The sequence below is a fragment of the Rhinatrema bivittatum genome, chromosome 2, assembly GCF_901001135.1.
Source record: "Rhinatrema bivittatum chromosome 2, aRhiBiv1.1, whole genome shotgun sequence".
NCBI classification, from domain to species: Eukaryota; Metazoa; Chordata; class Amphibia; order Gymnophiona; family Rhinatrematidae; genus Rhinatrema; species Rhinatrema bivittatum.
This window is the reverse complement of record NC_042616.1, coordinates 411,374,318-411,396,179: the sequence shown is the minus strand read 5'-3', so window position 1 is coordinate 411,396,179 and position 21,862 is coordinate 411,374,318. Positions and strand designations below refer to the sequence as shown.

General features: G+C 46.6%; 1 protein-coding gene across 1 annotated transcript in view; it reads right to left on the bottom strand.

Moving 5' to 3' along the window:
- SH3BP1 (SH3 domain binding protein 1) overlaps window positions 1-21,862 on the bottom strand; it is a 153,480-nt gene that overhangs the window by 27,911 nt on the left and 103,707 nt on the right. The window contains exon 14 of the mRNA XM_029590101.1: window positions 11,323-11,436. Within this exon, the coding sequence (XP_029445961.1) occupies window positions 11,323-11,436 (114 nt within the window). The remainder of the gene's footprint in view (window positions 1-11,322; window positions 11,437-21,862) is intronic.

Here is a 21,862-nt window from a genome sequence, read left to right as displayed (position 1 = left end):
ATGTTTGCATACTAATGCCGGTATATAAAAATCGTAAATAAATAAATAAATCCTTCTTGAGTGTCCAGTTGGTTATTTGGCACAGGGACAGTGAATGATTTGAGAGAATGAACATACACCCACATAAAGGTTTTCACCCCTATTTCTTGGGTCTTGGAGGTTTACCCCCCCCCCCCCCCCTTCTTTCAGAGAATCCACACCCCAGGTCTGTTGGGACTTTGCAAGTGATCAGCCCCAGGACCGAGTGAGACCGTTACCTTCCCAGTTAATTACCAGAAGAGAAGATATAAATATGATGGCAGATAATGACCACACAGCTCATCCAGTTTGTTCATTTTCTCCTCCTGCTGCAATATTGCAGACCCCACATCATTTCTGTATTTGATCTCTCTTTCCTCCTAATTCTCTGTTTATTCAAAGTTTACTTGCATTGTGATCCATTTTTGCCTTCATTACTTCCTTTGTAAAGCTGTTCTATCAACTGTATCTACTCTAGCCATGTTCTTGCGGAGGTGTGGCATCCAGAATTAGACACAGTACACCATATGAGATCTGACCAATGATCTGTGCCGCTTCCTTGGATTTTGCAACTCAAATGCATGGAACTGCATCTTTTTAGCATTAAATCTTCCAGATTCTAGATCATTTCTCAAGCTTCACTAGATCCCTCCTCATACTTTCCACATCTTCCCCCGTGTCAACTCTGTTGCAGATTTTTGCATTATCAGCAAAAAGACAAGCCGTTCCCAATAGTCCTTCTGCAATATCACTTACAAAAAAGTTTGAAAAGTATTGGTCCAAAGATTAGTCCCTGCTGCACACCACTGATAACACCCCTTTCCTCAGAGTGAACTCCATTTACTACTACCATTTCTTGCCTCCACTCAACCTGAACCTCAATCTCCATTTTGTGCTGGTCTTTTTTCCTATTAGTCTCTACAATATTATTTAAGAAAACCCTGAAAAAGACTGATTATTCCAATAGTAACCCTCATTACCTTGGTGTTAATGCCATCTGCTAATACTCACTCAACAAGTTTCTAACCCAGTCCACCACCACAGGTCTCACCCCTGTTGCATGTCCCGTCCGTGGTAGGCCTGCAACTGGGCCTATTCACGCTTGCAGCTCTGCTCCCGGAACCGGAACCATCCTCGCTCGCGGCTGTGGGCAGCCATCTACGCCCCCGAGCGCCTGCTGCCTCCTCAGCTGTTCCTGGCTCCTCCGCTGACCTCCTCAGCTCCCGGCGGATCTCCCCACATGTGCGGCGAGGAGACGCCGTTGTCCAGCCTCCTGTGGACCCTGGCTTAGGCGCATGTGCATCTCGCACCTTCAAAGGGGCAGCGGCAGGAAACTAGCCCATGGCCCCGGATGATGACATGATCAGGCCCTGCTATATAAGGCAGGGCCCGCCACTAGTTCCTTGCCTTGGCAACAGGTCTCCACATTTGTTTGTGTGCTCGTTGCCCATCGTTCCTGGTTCCTGATCCTGACTCCGTTCCTGGTTCCTGTTCCTGACCCGTACCTTGGTCCCTTCCTTGTCTTGCTGGACTGACCTTTGGCTTTGACCCTTGCTACGTTGGACCCTGCTCAGGAGTGACCTTTGGCTTTGACCCTTGCTACATTGGACTACGCTCAGGACTGACCTTTGGCTTTGACCCTCGCTACGTTGGACCACGCACTGGACTGACTTTCTGGCTTTGACCCTTGCTCCATTTGACTCTGTACCTTGTTTGCTCAGCTGCCTGCCGTGACACCAGCCTGCCTTTGACTACGACTTCAGTATCTCCCTGGACTTGGCCTTTCAGGCTTCAGCTTTCTATTTCCTGGGCGCCACCTGTCTCCACCCTGTTCCTCTTGGCGTCCGGGTCTCTGGATCCCTACCTCGTCCAGATCTACGCTGGTCCCTTGATACCTCTGCTGGTCCTCGGCAACCCTTGCATCTCATCTACTGGGAGTCGTCACATAGAAGCCCACCTAAGACCAGCCAGCCGCGGCACCCAAGGGCTCAACCTGTGGGGAATGGGGGCTGGTATTGGCGAAGCTCCAGTTGGCCTCGTCTCCTAGTCAGCTTTGCCTCCTGACGGTCGGGACCCGTGGGACTTGCCCTACAGGTTGCATCAAGCCCACCTCGGGCAAAGGGTCCACCACCGGTGCAACAACCCCAGGTCTGCTAAGTTTGTTAATGAGCTTCTTGTCTGAACAGCATTAAAAACCTTACTGGTAGATTATAAAAGGGCTACGCGTGCCAAACTCATGAGATACGTGTGTCTCCGGCCAGCGTGAGCATGGATTTTATAAAGCAAAAGACAGAAAAATGGGCGGGGCGTGGGTGGAGTCTGAGCGGGACATGGGCAGTTTGGATCCATAAGCAACAATCAGGTCGATTCAGTAAACATTGCGGGAGAACGGGTGATTTGTATTGAGTGCCCGCTCTCCTGATGTGTGCCCAGCCACCTTTCCTGGGCGCACAATTTTATATTTAAATGAGGGATCATGCTAAAAGGAGGCGCTAGGGACGATTATGCGCCCCTAGCGCCTCCTTGGCCCAGGAGAGATGGCTCTGTCAGCGGGTTCAGAAACCGATGCTCAATTTTACGAGCATCTGTTTTCCAAACCCGCTGACAATGATCGATTAGAAAAACGGACACTAGTAAAACTGAGTGTCCCTTCTTCTAACTGGACCAGCCAGCACATTTAAAAAAAAAAATTTTTTTTTTTACATTGTTGGTTCCTCCGACTTAATATCGTTAGGATATTAACTCGGAGGGTATACAGAAAAAGAAAATTATTCCTTACCTGCTAATTTTCGTTCCTGTAGTACCATGGATCAGTATAGACTGTGGGTTATGTCCCCCTTCCAGCAGATGGCGTCAGAGAAAAAACTGAGAGGGCAGTCCCTAATAACTGGTGCACCCTCTGTAAACCTTCAATATTAAGAATATCTAAGCAATAAGGAAAAACACTTTGGATGGATCAATACAAACTGAATATCATGGTTCAATACAAAACTGAATATCAACTGTAAACAAGTCTAAACAAAAAGCTTGCAACCTGAACTCTTAATCATTCCCAAACCGATCCTGAAATAATTACACAGTCGAACTGAAAGATTATCCCAAAGAACCCCCAACAATCCGTAGGGTGGGCGTCTGGACTGATCCATGGTACTACAGGAACGAAAATGAGCAGGTAAGGAATAATTTTCTTTTCCCTGTACGTACCAGGATCAGTCCAGACCGTGGGATGTACCAAAGCTTCCCTAAGTAGGATGGGCCACTGATAGCCCAGCTCGAATGACCTGAGCCCCAAAGGAGCCCATGATCGGTGGTTGAAGATTCAAGCGATAGTGACGCGCGAATGTGTGTAACGACTTCCAGGTAGTTGCTCTGCAAATCTCCTGTGGAGAGGCCGATCGGCTTTCTGCCCAGAAGGCTGCTTGAGCTCGGAGAGAATGAGCCTTTATAAAGTCTGGCGGTGGACGCCCAGCGCCAACGTACGCCGTAGAAATTGCTTCCTTTAGCCAGCGGGCAATGGTGGTTTTAGAAGCCTTGTTTCCCTTCTGGGGACCACTCCAGAGGACAAGAGGTAATCCGATAAACGGAAGCATTGGTAGCCTCCAGACATCGAAGGAGGACGCACTTGACATTGAGGCGTCTAAGCTCTCTGGAATCCTCATCCTGGAAGGATGGCAGCTCCACCAACTGATTCAAATGAAAGAACGAGACCACCTTTGGTAGAAAAGATGGTACGGTGCACAAGGATACCCATGAATCCGTGAAGCGTAGATAAGGCTCTCTACATGACAAGGCTTGAAGCTCTGAAATTCTGCGAGCGGAACAGATAGACACCAGGAATACTGTCCTGAGAGTGAGGTCCTTGAGGGTAGCTCTCTTCAGAGGTTCAAACGGTGAACCGCCTAGAATTCGAAGGACCTAAATTGCATATCGGTGGCTTCACATGCTTGACTCCCTTTAAGGACCGGACTATGTCAGGGTGCGATGAAAGAGTAGTTCCATCCTGATGATGGAGGGCACCAAGGGCGGCCACCTGTACTCTGAGGGAATTGTAGGCTAATCCCATCTCCAGACCTCGCTGCAAGAAAGATAAGATCTGGGGTATTGTCGCATGATGTGGAGAAAGTTGTGTGGACTGGCACCAAGACTCCAAAACTTTCCAGATCCGGACATAGGACATGGAGGTGGAAGACTTCCTAGCCTTGAGAAGAGTGGAGATAACAGCCTCTGGGTACCCTCCTCTTCTCAGCCGGCGCCTTCGCTCAAAAGCCAGGTCGCTAGACAGAAGCGATCTCCCTTGTCGAAAAATACTGGGCCCTGTCGGAGAAGGTTCGGCAGATGTCTCAGTCGAAGCGGGCCGTCCACTGCTAGGGTTGACCAAGTCTGCAAATCACGGCCGTCGAGGCCATTCTGGAACTACCAGGATCATGGGCCCCTGGTGACTCTATTCTTCGGAGCACCTTTCCCACTAGGGGCCAAGGCGGAAAGACGTAGAGCAGGAAGTCCCGTGGCCACAGGAGGACTAAGGCATCGACGCCCTCTGCGCCTTGTTCTTCTTCTGTGACTGAAGAAGCGCGGAGCCTTCGCGTTCCTTTGAGTGACCATCAGATCGAGATGGAGAGTCCCCCATCGTGTGAAGAGGAGAGACACTGCTTCCTGGGACAGCTCTCTCTCCCCGGGATCTAAGTGTTGGCGACGTAAGAATTCTGCTTGAACATTGTCTACACCTACAATGTGAGATGCCACCAGATGGGACAAATGGAGTTACGCCCATGGCATTAGCTTGTTTGTCTCCTGAGCAACATGGAGACTCCTTGTCCCTCCCTGATGGTTGATGCATGCCACTGTCGTTGCGTTGTTGGAGAGGATTCGGACTGCTCAGCCTTGGACTAGAGGCAGAAAGCGCTTCAGCACCAGATGAACCACTCTTGTCTCCAGACAGTTGATGGGCCACGCTAACTGAACTGGCGTCCACTGCCCCTGCGTCGATTGGCGTCCACACACAGCCCCCCACCCAGGGTCTGGCAGATTAGGAGCTAAAGACCCCGAGGAATTAACAGCTGTCCGTCCTGACTGTCCCCTAGAGGGATCCAACACACCTGATGGCCTGGGGACCTTTGCTGGTATAAGTCCCTCCTCCTGCCATTCAGCCTCCGCTTCTAAAAAAAGCTTTGTGCATTAAAATCACAAACTTAGAAGAAAAGGCCTGCTATCTCGTTAAGGCCCCTCCTGGGGGAGGGGCCGCATCGGGAGGAGAGGCAGGCTCTAGGTCAGCCGGTTGCACAGAGCTTAAATTAAGAACATAAGAACATAAGAAATTGCCATGCTGGGTCAGACCAAGGGTCCACCAAGCCCAGCATCCTGTTTCCAACAGAGGCCAAACCAGGCCACAAGAACCTGGCAATTATCCAAACACTAAGAAGATCCCATGCTACTGATACAATTAATAGCAGTGACTATTCCCTAAGTAAACTTGATTAATAGCCGTTAATGGACTTCTCCTCCAAGAACTTATCCAAACCTTTTTTGAACCCAGCTACTCTAACTGCACTAACCATATCCTCTGGCATCAAATTCCAGAGCTTTATTGTGCATTGAGTGAAAAAGAATTTTCTCCAATTAGCCTTAAATGTGCTACTTGCTAACTTCATGGAATGCCCCCTAGTCCTTCTATTATTCGAAAGTGTAAATAACAGAGTCACATCTACTCATTTAAGACCTCTCATGATCTTAAAGACCTCTATCATATCCCCCCTCAGTCGTCTCTTCTCCAAGCTGAACAGCCCTAACCTCTTCAGCCTTTCTTCATAGGGGAGCTGTTCCATTCTCTTTATCATTTTGGTAGCCCTTCTCTGTACCTTCTCCATTGCAATTATATCTTTTTTGAGATGTGGCGACCAGAATTGTACACAGTATTCAAGGTGTGGTCTCACCATGGAGCGATATGTAGGTGTAATAAAAGTACAAAATCAGTAGTAAAATGAGAATTCCCTTCCCCCGTCTGGCAAAGAAACAGGTGCAGCAGGCTGGCTCTCCACATGTGGATATAAAATGGCAATCGAGGCATCGGGAGGGAGGGGGGGTGAGGAGTTGCTGCGGGAATGGCAAAGTCCTTCTGTGCCTGGCTGCTGCGAGCGGGAGAGAACTGCTCTCTGCTCCTTCCCCCGTAAGCTGCCGGTCCTCGTACAGGGTATTGATTAATAAAAAGTAAAAACCTTTCCTCTTTTTCCTTTTTCTTTTCCCCTCCAGACAGCCTAAAGTGACAGAGGAATTTTACTTCTCTGACGAGAGACCTGAGGTATGAGACTTCTCAGGGATGTTAAAGTGACAGAGGAATTTTACTTCTCTGATGAGAGACCTGAGGTATGAGGCTTCTCAGGGATGTGAAAGTGACAGAGGGATTTTACTTCTCTGATGAGACCTGAGGTATGAGGCTTCTCAGGGATGTGAAAGTGACAGAGGGATTTTACTTCTCTGACGAGACCCCAGAGGTATGAGACTTCTCAGGGATGAGAAAGTGACAGAGGGATTTTACTTCTCTGATGAGAGACCTGAGGTATGAGGCTTCTCAGGGATGTGAAAGTGACAGAGGGATTTTACTTCTCTGATGAGACCCCTGAGGTATGAGACTTCTCAGGGGTCTCCACGGGGAAGGGACTGGACCACCCCTCTCCCAGCTCCTCACAGGAACAAGAAATTCAGTGCTGCTACCTGTCAGAAACGACCCGCTCTCCCGTTCAGTCAGAGGAATGGCGCGTCTCTGCAACTGTTAGGCTGCCCAGAGGAAGAAACGGCATCTCAGGACAGCAGGGGGTCGTGGGGGAGAGGTTGGACCACCAACATTCACCCATAAGGCAGCTGAAATACTGGCTGTAAGAAATAAGTAAACACTTACCCCAAAAACAACAGAATAACATAAGACGGAATGTACAAGACAGATCTGTCACTGAAAAAGTTTTGCCTGCAAGTCTCCAGAGAAGCTGAACACTGAGGCTTTTTTTTTTTTTTTAAACTTTATAACTGATCCATCCAAGGAAAGAATTAGAGGAAAACAAAGAATAAAGAAATTCTGTAAACTATCCTCTAAATGAACTGGGGAACCGAAGGTGCAACTGCCATCTGCTGGAGTCAGAGAAATACCGAAGGTTTACAGAGGGCGCACCAATTATGAGGGACCGCCCTCTAAGTTTTTGCTCTGACTCCATCTGCTGGAAGGGGGACATAACCCACGGTCTGGACTGATCCTGGTACGTACAGGGAAAGCAATATTTTCTGCTTTTCTGAACACTTTTCCAGGTTCCTTGGGCAGATGTTAATTTATGAGCGTAAAATGCACATATTGGTCCATCAACATGGATTTGCATGTGATGAGCACTATTAGTTTTCAAAGGGTTTGGCTGCATGTTTTCGAGGCGCTAAACCCCTTACAGTATAAGGGGTAATAGACGTCCTTCAAAAACATGTGGCCAAAAGCATGTTGAACAGTGCGCACGGCCAAGCGCACTTTACAGAATCGGCCCGTATGTGCATGTAAGTACTTATGTGCACAAGCACGCGCCGGGGTCCCCTACCACGTAATTTTACTTCTGCTATGGAGGAGGTGCAAGTAGAAAAACAAAAAAAATTAGGCTACTCAGCAGGATTTTAAGGGTCGAAGCAGGTAGGGTAAAAAACAGGCTAGTTAGCTGGGGGGTAAACAAGTCCTATCCTTTAGCTGGGCGAACTGGGAATGGAGCAGGGAAAAGGAAAATTCGTTCTTACCTGTTAATTTTCGTTCCTGTAGTATCACGGATCAGTCCAGACTCCTGGGTTTTGCCTCCCTTCCAGCAGATGGAGACAGAGAAGTTTTGACAGACTCTGCCTTATATCCCCAGGTGCCACCTACAGTCCGTCAGTATTACTCAGTGACAAAGCAGAATGGTAATAAACCCAAACTAACTTTATACACCCAAACACGGAACTCAAAATGGATCACTAACCGCAAATGGGAACAGAACCTGTAGAACATGGAAAAAGAAGTTTGATCTGCAGATGCGAAACAAAGAACAGAGAAGGAATAAGCGGACTCTCCGACTCCTCTAGGCAACGGGCGAGACTCTGGACTGATCCGTGGTACTACAGGAACAAAAATTAACAGGTAAGAACTAATTTTCCTTTCCCTGTATGTACCTGGATCAGTCCAGACTCCTGGGATGTACCAGAGCTCTCCTTACCTGGGGTGGGACCCGGAGAGGCCCGCGCAAAGCACTCCTTCTCCAAATCCCCCCGATCCTGGGGCCTGGACATCCAACCTGTAATGTCTTGCGAAAGTATGCAAAGACTTCCATGTAGCCGCTCTACACTGTTGGCACTCCGCCCAAGATGCCGCCTGTGAGCGGTAGAATGAGCCCGAACTCCGAATGGTAGGGGTTTCCCATGCAACAAGTATACTGAATTGATTGCTTCTTTCAACCAGCGGGCGATTGTGCTCTTAGATGCCATATGACCTCTTTTCGGTCCACTCCATAGCACAAAAAGATGGTCAGACATCGAAAACTGTTCATCACCTTAAGATAGCACAGTAAGACTCTACAAACATCCAGCTTCAGCAAATCTCTAGAGACGGAATCCGACCTGTCCAGGCCCGGAAACGACGGGAGCTCCACCGATCAATTCAAATGAAATGCGGAAACCACCTTGGGAAGAAATGAAGGAACTGTCTTGCAGGGAGACTCCAGAATCAAAAATTTGTAGAAAAGGCTCTCTGTACGACAAGGCTGGATCTTGGACACCCTATGCGCTGAAGTAATTGCTACCAGAAAAACTATCTTTAATGTTAGATCTTTCAACGTAGCCCATTTCAGAGGTTCAAACGGTGCAGCACATAGAGCTGTGAGAACCAAGTTTAGATTCCAGGAAGGACAGGGGTGTCTGAGTGGAGGACGCAAGTGCTTAGCACCCCTAAGAAAACGAGCCACATCCAGATGTGAAGCTAACGCTACCCCCTGGACCGAACTGCGCAAATTACCAAGAGCTGCCACTCGCACTCTCAGAGAACTACAAAACAAGCCCTTGGATAAAACATCCTGGAGAAAGCCCAAGATATCAGACACCGACACCCGGAGAGGAAGAACCTCACGTTCTACACACCAAGACTCGAAAACTTTCCATACCCGGACATACGCGAGTGAAGTAGACATTTTACGAGATCTCAGGAGGGTAGTGACCACCGCGTCTGAATAACCCTTACTCTTCAGATGCTGCCTCTCAAAAGCCATGCCGCTAGACAAAAACGATCCGCCTTGTCGAAAAAGACGGGACCCTGATGTAGAAAGTTCGGAAGGTCCTGAAATTGCAGAGGCCCCGCCACCGTCAAATTGACAAGATCTGCAAACCATGGACGTCTCTGCCATTCTGGAGCTACGAGTACGACCTCCGATGGATGAAGCTCTATCCTCCTGAGTACTTTGCTGATCAACAGCCAAGGCGGAAAGACATACAGAAGAACATTTCTTGGCCAGGGAAGAACCAGAACGTCTACACCTTCCGCTCCTGTGTCTATGCAGCAAGTGAAGAAGCGCAGAGCCTTGGCATTTTGAAAAGTTGCCATCAGATCCATGCTGGGCGTGCCCCAAGCGTCTCAAATGCTCTAAAAGGCATCCTCGGCTAACTCCCACTCCCCGGGATCTAGACGCTGCCGACTGAGAAAATCTGCGTGAATATTGTCAACCCCGGCTATGTGAGATGCCACAATGCTGACCAGATTCCGCTCCACCCAGCAGTTCAACTGATGAGCTTCCAATGCCACAGGTCTGCTCTTGGTACCTCCTTGGCGATTGATATAAACCACTGTGGTCGCATTGTCTGATAACACCCTGACCGATTTCCCCTGAAGCATCGGGAGAAATGCCTGCAGAGCTAAATGTACCGCCCTGGTCTCCAGGCGATTGATGGACCACTGAGATTCCTCTCAGGACCATTGGCCCTGCACGGTCTTTTGCAGACAGACTGCTTCCCAGCTGGAGAGACTGGCATCCACTCTGGCACAACCAAGGGTACTCCGCGACTCAAGTTGTCCGAGATAAGCCACCAATCGATACTGGATCTCGCAGACTCCGTCAGAGGCATGGGAAGATGAAATTGCTCCGAAATTGGACTCCACCGAGAAAGCAACGCCAATTGCAAAGGCCACATGTGAGCAAAAGACCAAGGGACCAACTCCAGAGTAGACGTCATTGAACCTAGTAATCTCAAGTAATCCCAAACTCGGGGAGGATGTTTGGACAATAACACCCGAATCTGACCTGCAGCTTCAGAATGCACTCCGCCATAAGGAACACCCTTCCCTGCTGAGTATCGAACCGTGCCCCCAGGAACTCCAATGATTGAGAGGGCACCAGATGACTCTTGGAAAGCCTGACAACCCACCCGAGTGTCCGCAGAAGTTGAAGCACCCGGCTGACAGCTGAATGGCAAAGCGACTCCGATTTCATCCGAATCAGCCAGTCGTCGAGGTAGGGATGCACCAACAGACCTTCCCTCCTCAGCCGAGCTGCTACTACCACCATTATTGCTATAAACTGATTAAACTCAACCTATCAGACTAACATATCACCACAAAAAATTATCTTCACTAAATAATCAAATCAGACTTTAGGTTTTGCACCTCCACCATCTGCTGGAGACAGAAAAATACTGACGGACTGTAGATGGCACCTGGGGATATAAGGCAGTCTGTCAAAACTTCTGTCTCCATCTGCTGGAAGGGAGGCAAAACCCAGGAGTCTGGACTGATCTGGGTACGACAGGGAATGGGTATTTGGCGTCGGCGTGCATATCTTACAAAATACCCCCACTTACATGGTAGATGCAGCATTTGCACGCACCCATATAAAATGGTGCGCACATGTATGCATGTCCTGCTGATTTTATAACGTGCGCATATACGTGTGCATGTTAATAAATGGATGCGGCCATGTGCGCATGCCAGCAAACACATGCATATGTGCACCCGTGCACCAAAAGAAAAGTTACCGTCTTTAATGTTCACAACCAAGTCTGTTTTTCAGAATAATCACAAACTACAGATAACTGAAATCATACACAAACATATGCAGATATACTTCATGAATGATCATTGTGCATATATAGTGGAACCAGAACTGTTTATGGACCTTAAGAACTGGAGTTGAGTACCCCTGAATTAGAGCAGCTTATTAAAGGTCGAAGCTGAAAAAATGGTCAATTTGTTATTGAAAATGAGTGTCTGTCTCATTTAATATGGGCCAGATAAAAAGTCTGCTCTTTACATTACTGCAGTTACCTTACCCATCACGACGCGTCCAGAGCAAGTTGGGTCCTAGGACAATAGCAATGTTGCTTGGTGTCATCTTGTTTTCCTCCTGATGCTCTGCCAGTTTGGCTAAAAATTTGATCAGATACCTGTATCCAAAGGAAAAAGGAAGGGGCAGGATTAGATGAAGAGCTGACCTTCAAATCAAAGACACTGCAGGATTTATGAAAACTAAAAGAGTAATAGATTAATTAAAATTAAATCAAAATTAAATGTGCTGGATTAGCCTGTCCTGAAACAGAAATGGAGACAGTCAATGATTCTCTGTTGATCATCCTGACCTGTCCCAATCCCACGCTGAATCTTTCTGCTGGCAGCATGCAAGACAAGCACCTAAGGCTCATCACTGGCAACTTTCAGGTTTCTTCTCCCATTAAATTGAATCTTCCCACCCCCTTGACTTCCACTTCTAACTGTGAACTGGGACTCCGAGAACCTGAGCTCAAGCAATCAAGAGTAGTAGCGAATCTAAAAGATTCTGGGTACACAATGCTGTCTCTGACCCTGTTCCCTCCTGGAGTCATCATACTCCCAATCGCTTGTGGGAACAGGAGTAGGGTCAGAGTGGAAACCCAGATCTCCTTCTTGGCAATATATAGGGCTCTCACTGAGCCAGTTCAAGCACGAAATGTTTGCTATTTCAGACAGTGTCTTTCCGAAATATTCTAGTCAATTAATTAATTAATTTAGAGATCCATATTCAAAAACATTTAACCAGATAACACGGAAGTTACCTGGCTAAAGAAAAATGTGTATATATCAACACCATCTAAACAGTGATCTATTAATTATATATTCATCTAAAGAACAGCCCCTACTGTTCTATCACTGTAGTTTAAGCTATTTTTTAAACCATACTTATTACCTTAATATACTGTACTTTTCATGTTTATTCTCAATGCCTACACAGTTAATAGAAGTACTTTTTCTTCAATTTTTTATTTTATTTAAAAACCATTAATTTTTGGAGAAGGTGGAAGGTGTAGGCGTCCCTGCACCGTTTATGCATTGTAATCATTAACCTCCTACCACCTCCATTAATGTTTTATACTCTTATTTTTTTGAGAGATTTTTTCTTAATTTAAAGTCCCCAAAACTTCATGACATCCATTATATTCTTGGCAAGATGTTACCTTCGTTAGTTTCACCATATTGCTTGATAATTTTCAAGGTGGATACCTTCCAACCTCCTGTATGCTGTCTGACTTTAACTTGAATCCCTCAGACTTTGCGTCTTTCTTCAGGGGAGTATCTCTGTAAAATAAAGCTCCAACAGGCTGGATTATTACCACGGGACGGAGAGCAGAAATTATACCTAGAAATGGTAGCTTGAATATAAAATCACAGCGTGGTAATAATCCTGTCTGTTGGAGCTTTATTTTACAGAGATATTAAATAAAATGGGTGAAATAAAGGAGCCCTGCTGGACTCCATACTTAAGCATCCATGTGTCTGATATTTCTTGTGCGACTTGGACTGACTGATGCTTATTGTGCAAAAATAAAAGAAGTAAACAAATTAGCATTGTGCATCCGACACTAAGGACAGAAAGGTGAGCTATCAATATGCCATGGTCCACAGTGTCGAAGGCTGCTGCTAAATCAAAAAGGACGATGAAAGGTCATCAACCAGAGATAGAAGAGCAGTCTCTTGTATATGAATTCAGGAAATCAGTCTCTTCCTACAAAGACATAATTTTCCTAAAAAAAAGCAGGTTTAATATAGGTTGCTAGTTTCCACTTGTAGAGGGATCTTAATTGTTCTTTTTCAGTTTTGAATTAATGATTGTCTTCTTCAGTTAATCTGGAAATTTTCCTTCCTGCAGACAGATTAATAATATGCTGAAGTGCAATAATTAGGTCATTAATGCATTCTTTAGTTAACCAGGAAGGATCAGAGTTGTAAAGGTACCTGCTAGGTTTAGCTTTGATAATAATCCTTTGTATCTCCTTCATGGTTACTGGTTGAAAGGATAACAATTGAGATGAAACATCTGCAGTTGGTAAAATACTGAGATTTAAGTGAGGAGAAGAATCTTAAAAAAAATCAATGGATGAACTATCCAATTCATCTCTAATAGTCTCTATTTTTATTTTATAACATTCTGCAAAAGCATTTGCTTTACGGAGCTGCTGACAACATTCTAATTACTATTTTCATTGTATTTTGCAAAGCTCCCAATTTACGTTTGTTCACTGTTTCAAAAATAGCTCTTGATTTATTATCTGAAGAAGCTTATACTCACCGAATTTTCCTAGTGTATTCTTTTAGATATATTCTGTATTTAAGTCTATCCTCTGATGAGGATGTTTTTCACCAGGTCCTTTCTAGTTTCCTACCTTCTCATTTTATGGACCAAAATTCCTCATTATACCAAGGAACTGATTTACTAGATTTCAAATGTTAAGATTTTATAGGAGCTATTCTGTCAATTGTGCATGAGCTTGAAGTATTACAATATTCTACTGCTTTAGAAAAAATGGTATGTTTTGAAAACAGTTCCAGATCACCCAGTGCCTCCAAAAAATTAGTGGCTGTCAGATTTTTTTCTAGTTCTATAATTACAAAATGGATTTACAATGTTGTAAACAGGAATAAAGCCTATACATGTAAATAAGATAGCCGAGAGATCTGATCACGCCACAGACATAATTTCCAAGTTCCCACCTTCAAACTAAATAATATGGAGCCCCGTACAAATATTAAATCCAAAGTATAGCCCATTTTGTGTGTAGCTGAGTCCACACATTGCTTAAAGCTCAGCACAGTTGAGAAAAAAATTGCATCATCTCCTATCATAACCATGTCAGCATAAATATTGAAATCTCCTAATACAAGTAAAGTATCCATCTAAATTAATAAGAGAGATCCTATGTGATAATAACTGAAGGGACAATGAGCAACAATGAGCCTTCTAGCTTTAGTAGCAGATATTTGAGTTGTGAGCAACAACAGTCATTCCTCCTCCTTTCTTTTTCACTCTGCAGGTTGTACATGTAACGAATCCTGAAGGACACATCTCAGTTGATGTAACAGCCATGTTTCAGTAATAGGCAATAAAGAAGTGAGAGAAAAAATTTGCATGTGTGTGCGCGCGCCCAAAATGGCACGTATGCGAGTATATGCTGCCTTAAAAACTGCAACACATGCGTTTATGCCTGCAAAAAAGGGGCAGTCCAGGGGCCTTTTGGGGAGGGACCAACATTTACATGCATAAGTTGTAAATGTTATGCAGCCTGCCAAAGTGACTCGTGTAAGTCTTTTACATGCGTATATTTACTCCTCTTCAATATCTGAGGTAAGTGATCATAAATATCTTAAAAGTGAAAAAAATGACTGGATGGGTGAAATAGGGGGACCTCAGGCTGAAGAGCCAAGAGGATCTTCATGAGCTGCAGATGGACTGGGCAAACTGGTAGACTAATTGGTATAACTGGTAATTTCATTGCCATGCACATTATATAATCTCCTGACTTATGCGTGTAAAAGCTGACTTATGGGGGTAAATGCATCTCAAAAACACGAGTGAAAAAAAGCGAGCCGCACGCCTTACAGGATCCCCATGTGGAGAGAAGCTGGTGCCATCTTCTCAGCGGCATGTGGTCCGATCGCAGCGATGCACAGTTAATGAGGCCAGCGTTCCACCCTCCTCAAACTGCTGCAGACCCCTGGGCTAATGAGGGCCTGAAAATCTCACTCCCCATGGTGCTTTCAGATCCCGCTGAAGCCTCCCACTGCTGACAGGCCTTGCCAGCAAGCCTAGCCTTCTTATTTATTTATTTTTTTTAAATTAAAGGCACAGCTCCCCTTCAAGTGAAAAACCCTTACTAAAAGATATACTTCCCTGATCTGGACGAAGGCCCTGGGGAGGAGACCATGGAAGGAGAGAGGGAGCCAGACCACTGGCTATCAACCCCTCCAGAAACCAGAGACCACATAGGGATTACCAACCCCACGCTTGCCCGGCTCCACCTGAGGGATGGCCCATGAAGGTGCCTAACACCTCAGGGAGCAGTCCTTCCGATAAATTTTCTTTACTTTTTCTTTTCTTTTTTTTTCAATTTCTCTCAGACTGCAGGTCTGCACTTCTAGCATCTGCTGGAACCAGAGAAATACTGAGGGAGTGCAGGTGGCACTCTCTGTTATGTAGCAGTGCCTGAAATGTTTTTTATTCTGTCTCCATCTGCTGGTAGGAATGCAAAACCCACTTGTCTGGATTGATCTGGGGTTTGAACAGGAAATGCAGGTATATCATTTGCACACACTTATCTGGCTAAATTTCGACTTACTCGGCTAAGTATCATCCTTGCTGCTACTTAGACAAATTTTAACTTATCCAGATAGTGCTGTGTTTTAGACTTATCCAGCTATCTTACATACTCAGGTAAGTCCAAAAAGTGCTAATTAGATAGACAAGTAGCACTTTTCAGACTTCTCCGGCAAAATGCCGCTACTTTGCAGAATAAATTGGGATTTATTTGGAGAAGGACCGCTACTTTTCCAGATAAGTCCGAACTTACACAGCTCACAGTTTTTGCACACATGAGCATGTCTGCATGCATATATACTCATAGGGGCGGATTTTCAGAGCCCTGCTCGCGTAAATCCGCCCAAAACCGGGCGGATTTACGCGAGCAGGGCCCTGCGCGCCGGGAAGCCTATTTTACATAGGCCTACCGGCGCGCGCAGAGCCCCGGGACTCGCGTAAGTCCCGGGGTTTTCGGAGGGGGCGTGTCGGGGGGCGGGCCCGAACCGCGCAGCGTTTTCGGGGCGTGTCGGGAGTGTTCCGGGGGCGTGGCTACGGCCCGGGGCGGCCCGGGGGCGTGGCCGCGCCCTCCGGACCTGCCCCCAGGTCGCGTCCCGGCGCGCAGGAGGCCCGCTGACTCGCGGGGATTTACGCCTCCCTCTGGGAGGCGTAAATCCCCCGACAAAGGTAAGGGGGGGGTTTAGACAGGGCCGGGCGGGTGGGTTAGGTAGGGGAAGGGAGGGGAAGGTGAGGGGAGGGCAAAGGAAAGTTCCCTCCGAGGCCGCTCCGATTTCGGAGCGGCCTTGGAGGGAACGGGGGTAGGCTGTGCGGCTCGGCGCGCGCCGGCTATACGAAATCGATAGCCTTGCGCACGCCGATCCAGGATTTTAGCGGATACGCGCGGCTCCGCACGTATCTACTAAAATCCAGCGTACTTTTGTTTGCGCCTGGAGCGCAAACAAAAGTAGGCTATTCGCGCTCGTTTTAAAATCCACCCCATAGTTTATAACCCATGCATATCATTTGTGTGGTTATAAAGTAATTAAACAAAACCTAAGACCTGATGGATCACACAACATTGTTATATGTTACTTGTGATATGATACTTGTCATGAAGCTAGATATAGAAGAGTTAAATAAATAAAAAATAAAATAAATAAAAAACTTGACAAGACACGTCCTATTCTAATATCTCAATTTTGGAGGGGAGGATGAAGGTGGGAAAGAGGATTTAAATTTCTACCATACTTCCCCTTATCCATAACAACTCTTAATTATTGATTGTGCCAATGATATAGTACACATAGCTCAATAATTCATTAAGGGTAAGATGATTATACAATGTGACAAAGTTTGCCTAATAACAAGCAGTCCTGTTTGCTAAGGTTAAAACATTCCAATAACGGATTCTATGATAAAATGCTGAGATTAATAGACATTTAACATTCCAAGACAATTCCTGGAACATTTAATAATAGCAAATATATACTAATATCTATAAAACAATGCAATAGTTAAAATAATCAAACACTATTGTAAAATTATATCCAAAATTATTTAGTCAGTTCTCAAGTAAATACTATACTGCTCAAAGTGAATAGTTAAAAGTGAATCAAAACACATCTAAATAAAACCAGTTATTCAATAAATCATATGTTACAGAAAGCTGAAAAAAGTAGGAAAATTGTTTCTTAACCTGCTAATTTTTAGCATCAGATGACTCTTGGCCAAATTTATCACCATCTGAGCAACTGTATCACCTCCATCACCCAGTGTACCACCTGACAATATTCCCTTTCAGACTTTACTCGACTGAGCCAGGCATCCAGATAAAGGTGGACCAGAATCCCTTCCCTCCTTAACATTGCCATCACCACCACCATCATCTATGAGAACATTAGTGGTGCCGTGGCCAACCTGAAGGAAAGGGTCCCAAACTGGAAAAGCTGTCCCAGGACCATAAACCTCAAAAGCTTATGGTGTTCCGGACAAATAGGGATATGCAAATAGGCTTCCATCAGATCCAGGGCCATTAGAAATTCTCCTTTCCAACCGCTACAACGACCATCCGTGGCATCTCCATCCAGAAATGCAGCACCCGAGTGCCAGGTTGACATTCTGGAGATCCAAAATGGATCCCCTTTCCGGAGCAGGAACTGGCACAATAGAGTCCAGATCTTGCAAGCGAAGTAGAGAATCCTGTATCGCCTTTGCTTGGATTGGGATATGCAATGGGACACCAAGAAAGCATAACTAATAACAGAAAGAGTCAATACTGTCCACCATAACCAAATTCTGTCAAAATCAAGGTGAGACCAAATCAATTTCTTAGTAATAGCTACAGAAGGTGTCAGCAAGCCTGACGTTGTGTGACTTAAACCAGGCACCAACCAGGAGGTTCCGTTTACAAACGCTGAGACGTGCTGTCCTGATGAACGGGGTAAAGACTCTGTTACAATCGCCTTTCATTTGCCCCTGAAGAAGCTTAAGGGTGAAACACTGGCCGTGTTGGGCTACTATATGTCAAAGTAACAAATTAAGAGTCTATATCTGAATGATGGAGGACGATTTTTAAGAAAAAAGAAAGAAAAATTTCACAAAAATATTGTTCAAAATAAAAATATAAGAAGGTGAATGATTGAGAGGACCGGTTGGTGCCTGGTTTAAGTCACACAACGTCAGGCTTGCTGACACCTTCTGTAGCTATTACTAAGAAATTGATTTGGTCTCACCTTGATTTTGACACCAAGAAAGCATCCCATAACGGACGAGAAAATTCTCTTATCGCTTCAAGAACCCACTGGTCTGTCGTGATCCTGGTCCATTCCTCAGAAAGGTGAGACAATCTCCCTCCTACTGCTTTGACCGAAGAGTGGACCCGCCTGACTTCATTGCAAAGTCTTACCTCCTCCGGTCCCTGACCGGCCCCATCCCTGGAAATCCAGCAGGAATCCCAAAACGACTGCTGCCGACCTGAGGCCTGCTTTTGTCCTGCGCCCAAGGCCATCTTGTCAGACCGAAAAACAGAGCAAGTCCCTAAACTGGGCACACGGTGGAAAGGTCTTCTTGTCAGCATTCTTGTCCTCCGGCAATCTATTCCCCTTGGATTCCCCAGGGTTTTCAACAACTTCTTCAGGTCTTCGTCAAACAGCAGCTTCCCCTTAAAAGGAAAATTACACAGCTGCGATTTAGATCACATATCCACCAGCTTGCCCTTGAAGGAGAGATTACCAAGCTGCGCTTTAGACCACACATCCGTTGACCAATTGCGCAACCACAGGAGTCTCCATGCCGCCACTGTGGCAACCATATTTCAGGTTGACGTCCGCACCAAATCATACAGGGCACCTGCTACACAGGCCAAACCTGCTTCCAACCTAGTCACCTGTATCAGGCTATTACAAACAGCAGCTCGAAGACTCAAGACCTAGACCTCTTAACAGTCTCTTCAAAAGGATCTCCAACTTCTGATCTTGGGCGTCCTTCAGCGCCTATTTTTTATTTTATTAAAACTCCAGACTGCAGGTTTGCACCTCTACCATCTGCTGGAGACTGAGAAATACTGAGGGACTGTAGGTGGCACTCTCGATTATGTAGCAGTGTCTCAAATATTTTATGCTCTGCCTCCATCTGCTGGTAGGGATGCAAAATCCACTTGTCTGGACTGATCTGGGGTATGAACAGGAACTCTTGTTCTCATCACCTTGATGAATCACAAAAAAGGGATTATTCAAGGGGCACTCACAGGTCACATTCATAGGACACCCTCCAAAAGGCACTTCTAAGAGGTGATCCTCTCTGGCTTGCCTCTAAGGCAGGAATCCATCTCCAGTGTTCAGGTGACTCTTCACCCTACTGCTGGCTGATGTCAGCAGTGGGCAGGTCCTTGGTGATGGAAGGCTGAGAAGCAGGGCTGGTGATAAGCCCCCAAAGATCCCAGGCTAGGCTTCTCTACATGGATCAGCTGGGCCGTGAAGAGGTTCCTGATGGCTGCACAGTCAAAATGTGGTGCAACCCTAGAGATGACACAGGCCTTGTAATTTTGTCATCCATGCCTGAAATATAAGGTACCCTTAAAAGCACTGTGCACCTCCTTTTTTCTACCTTTTCTCCATTTTCTGGGTTTTCAGATTTTGGGTTATGATTAACTGAATGACTTAAAATGTCTTTTTCCTGTTCATACCAGGATCAGTCCAGACTCCTGGGTTTTGCCTCCCTTCTAGCAGATGGAGACAGAGAAAGTTTCACTGACACTGGCATATAATCTGGTGTGCCACCTACAATTCCTCTGTATTTCTCTGTCTCCAGCAGATGATAGAGGTGCAATCTCATCCCTGCAATCCAAAAAAAAAAAAAAGGATTAAGAAGATACTTTGAGGAATTCCTCCCAGGAGGTTGCTAGGTCCTGGTGGGGCTATCCCTCCTGGTTCTGAGGTGGACGACCAGGGGGTCGGGGACCCATGCCTGGCTTGGTCTTTTCGCTGCCAGGGGTGTATATGTGGTGGGGCCAGTCCCCCCCCCCCCCAAGGAGAACATTTGGAGTCCTGCAGCTCTTCTGCCACACTGGGAAAAGAAAATTATTATTTACCTGCTAATTTTCGTTCCTGTAGTACCATGGATCAGTCCAGACAGTGGGTTATGTCCCCAATCCAGCAGATGGAGTCAGCACAAGCTTTGAGGGGGCGTATCCATATATACTACTACCCCCTCTGCAGGAGTTCAGTATTGAGTATATCAAAGCCCGAGTAGAAACCCCCGAAGGATCAAGTTTGTGGAAACAGATAATGAAAACAATTGTAACCGCAACAAGTAACTGCAAACATCCTACCAACTTGTAGGGAGCTGTGAAAAACAGCGAAAAGAAACAACTGTGAAGACACAGAACACTGCGAGCAAGAAGCAGCGCAGAGCTGAGCAGGATCAAGAACCCAAACGCGGTGGGCGTCTGGACTGATCCATGGTACTACAGGAACGAAAATTAGCAGGTAAATAATAATTTTCTTTTCCCTGTACGTACCTGGATCAGTCCAGACAGTGGGATGTACCCAAGCTTCCCTAAATCGGGTGGGGTCCTGCGAGGCCTGCTCGGAGAACCTGCTCGCCAAAGTGTCCAGAGACCGAAGAGGCGAGGTGCAGACGATAGTGCCTCGAGAACGTGTGTAACGATTTCCAGGTGGCTGCCCTACAAATTTCCTGCGAGGATACCGAGCGAACCTCCGCCCAGGAAGCCGCCTGAGAACGTGTAGAATGCGCTACGATTCCGGGTGGGGGAGTCCGACCCGCCCCAATGTAAGAAGCAGCAATGCCGGCCTTCAGCCATCTGGCAATGGTAGTCTTCGAGGCCTGAGACCCCTTCTTAGGACCGGCCCAGAGTACAAAGAGATGGTCAGAGGTTCGGAACTCAATTGTAGCCTCCAGATAGAGGCGCAGAGTGCGCTTGACATTCAAGAGACGGAGAGACTTCGGCTCTGAGGAAGAGAAGGACAGCAACTCCACCGTCTGGTTCACATGGAATGCAGAAACCACCTTCGGAAGGAAGGAGGGAACGGTGCGAAGCGAAACTCCAGAGTCGGAGAAACGGAGATAGGGCTCTCTACACAACAGAGCCTGCATCTCCGAGCTGTGTCGAGCGGAACAGATGGTCACAAGAAATACAGTCTTGAGAGTGAGATCCTTTATCGTTGCGCTGCGCAGCGGCTCGAACGGTGGTCCCGACAGGGAGCAAAGCACAAGGTTAAGACTCCAGGAGGAACAAGGGTCCCGTAACGGAGGACGCATATGCTTGACACCCTTGAGAAAACGAGCAATGTCAGGATGCTGTAGAAGAGAGCCCCCATCGCTCAACAGCGAACCAAGGGCGGCCACCTGAACCCGTAGTGAATTATAGGCGAGCCCTTTTTCCACCCCCGCCTGTAGAAACTGAAGGATCTGAGGTACAGAAGCCTTAGCGGGTCTCATGGCCTGGCTGGTACACCACAGCTCGAACACCTTCCAGACTCGAACATAGGCCGATGTCTTTCGTGCCCGCAATAGCGTGGATACTACCGCCTCCAGGTAGCCCCGACGCCGGAGGCGGCGCCTCTCAAAAGCCAGGCTGCAAGACAGAAGAATTCTGCCTGCTCGAAAAATACCGGGCCCTGATGTAGGAGCTGGGGGAGGTGCCCCAGCCTGATTGGCCTGTCGATCACCAGCTGTAGCAGGTCCGCAAACCAGGGTCGCCTGGGCCATTCTGGGGTGACGAAAACCACGGTCCCCTGATGGCTTTCTAT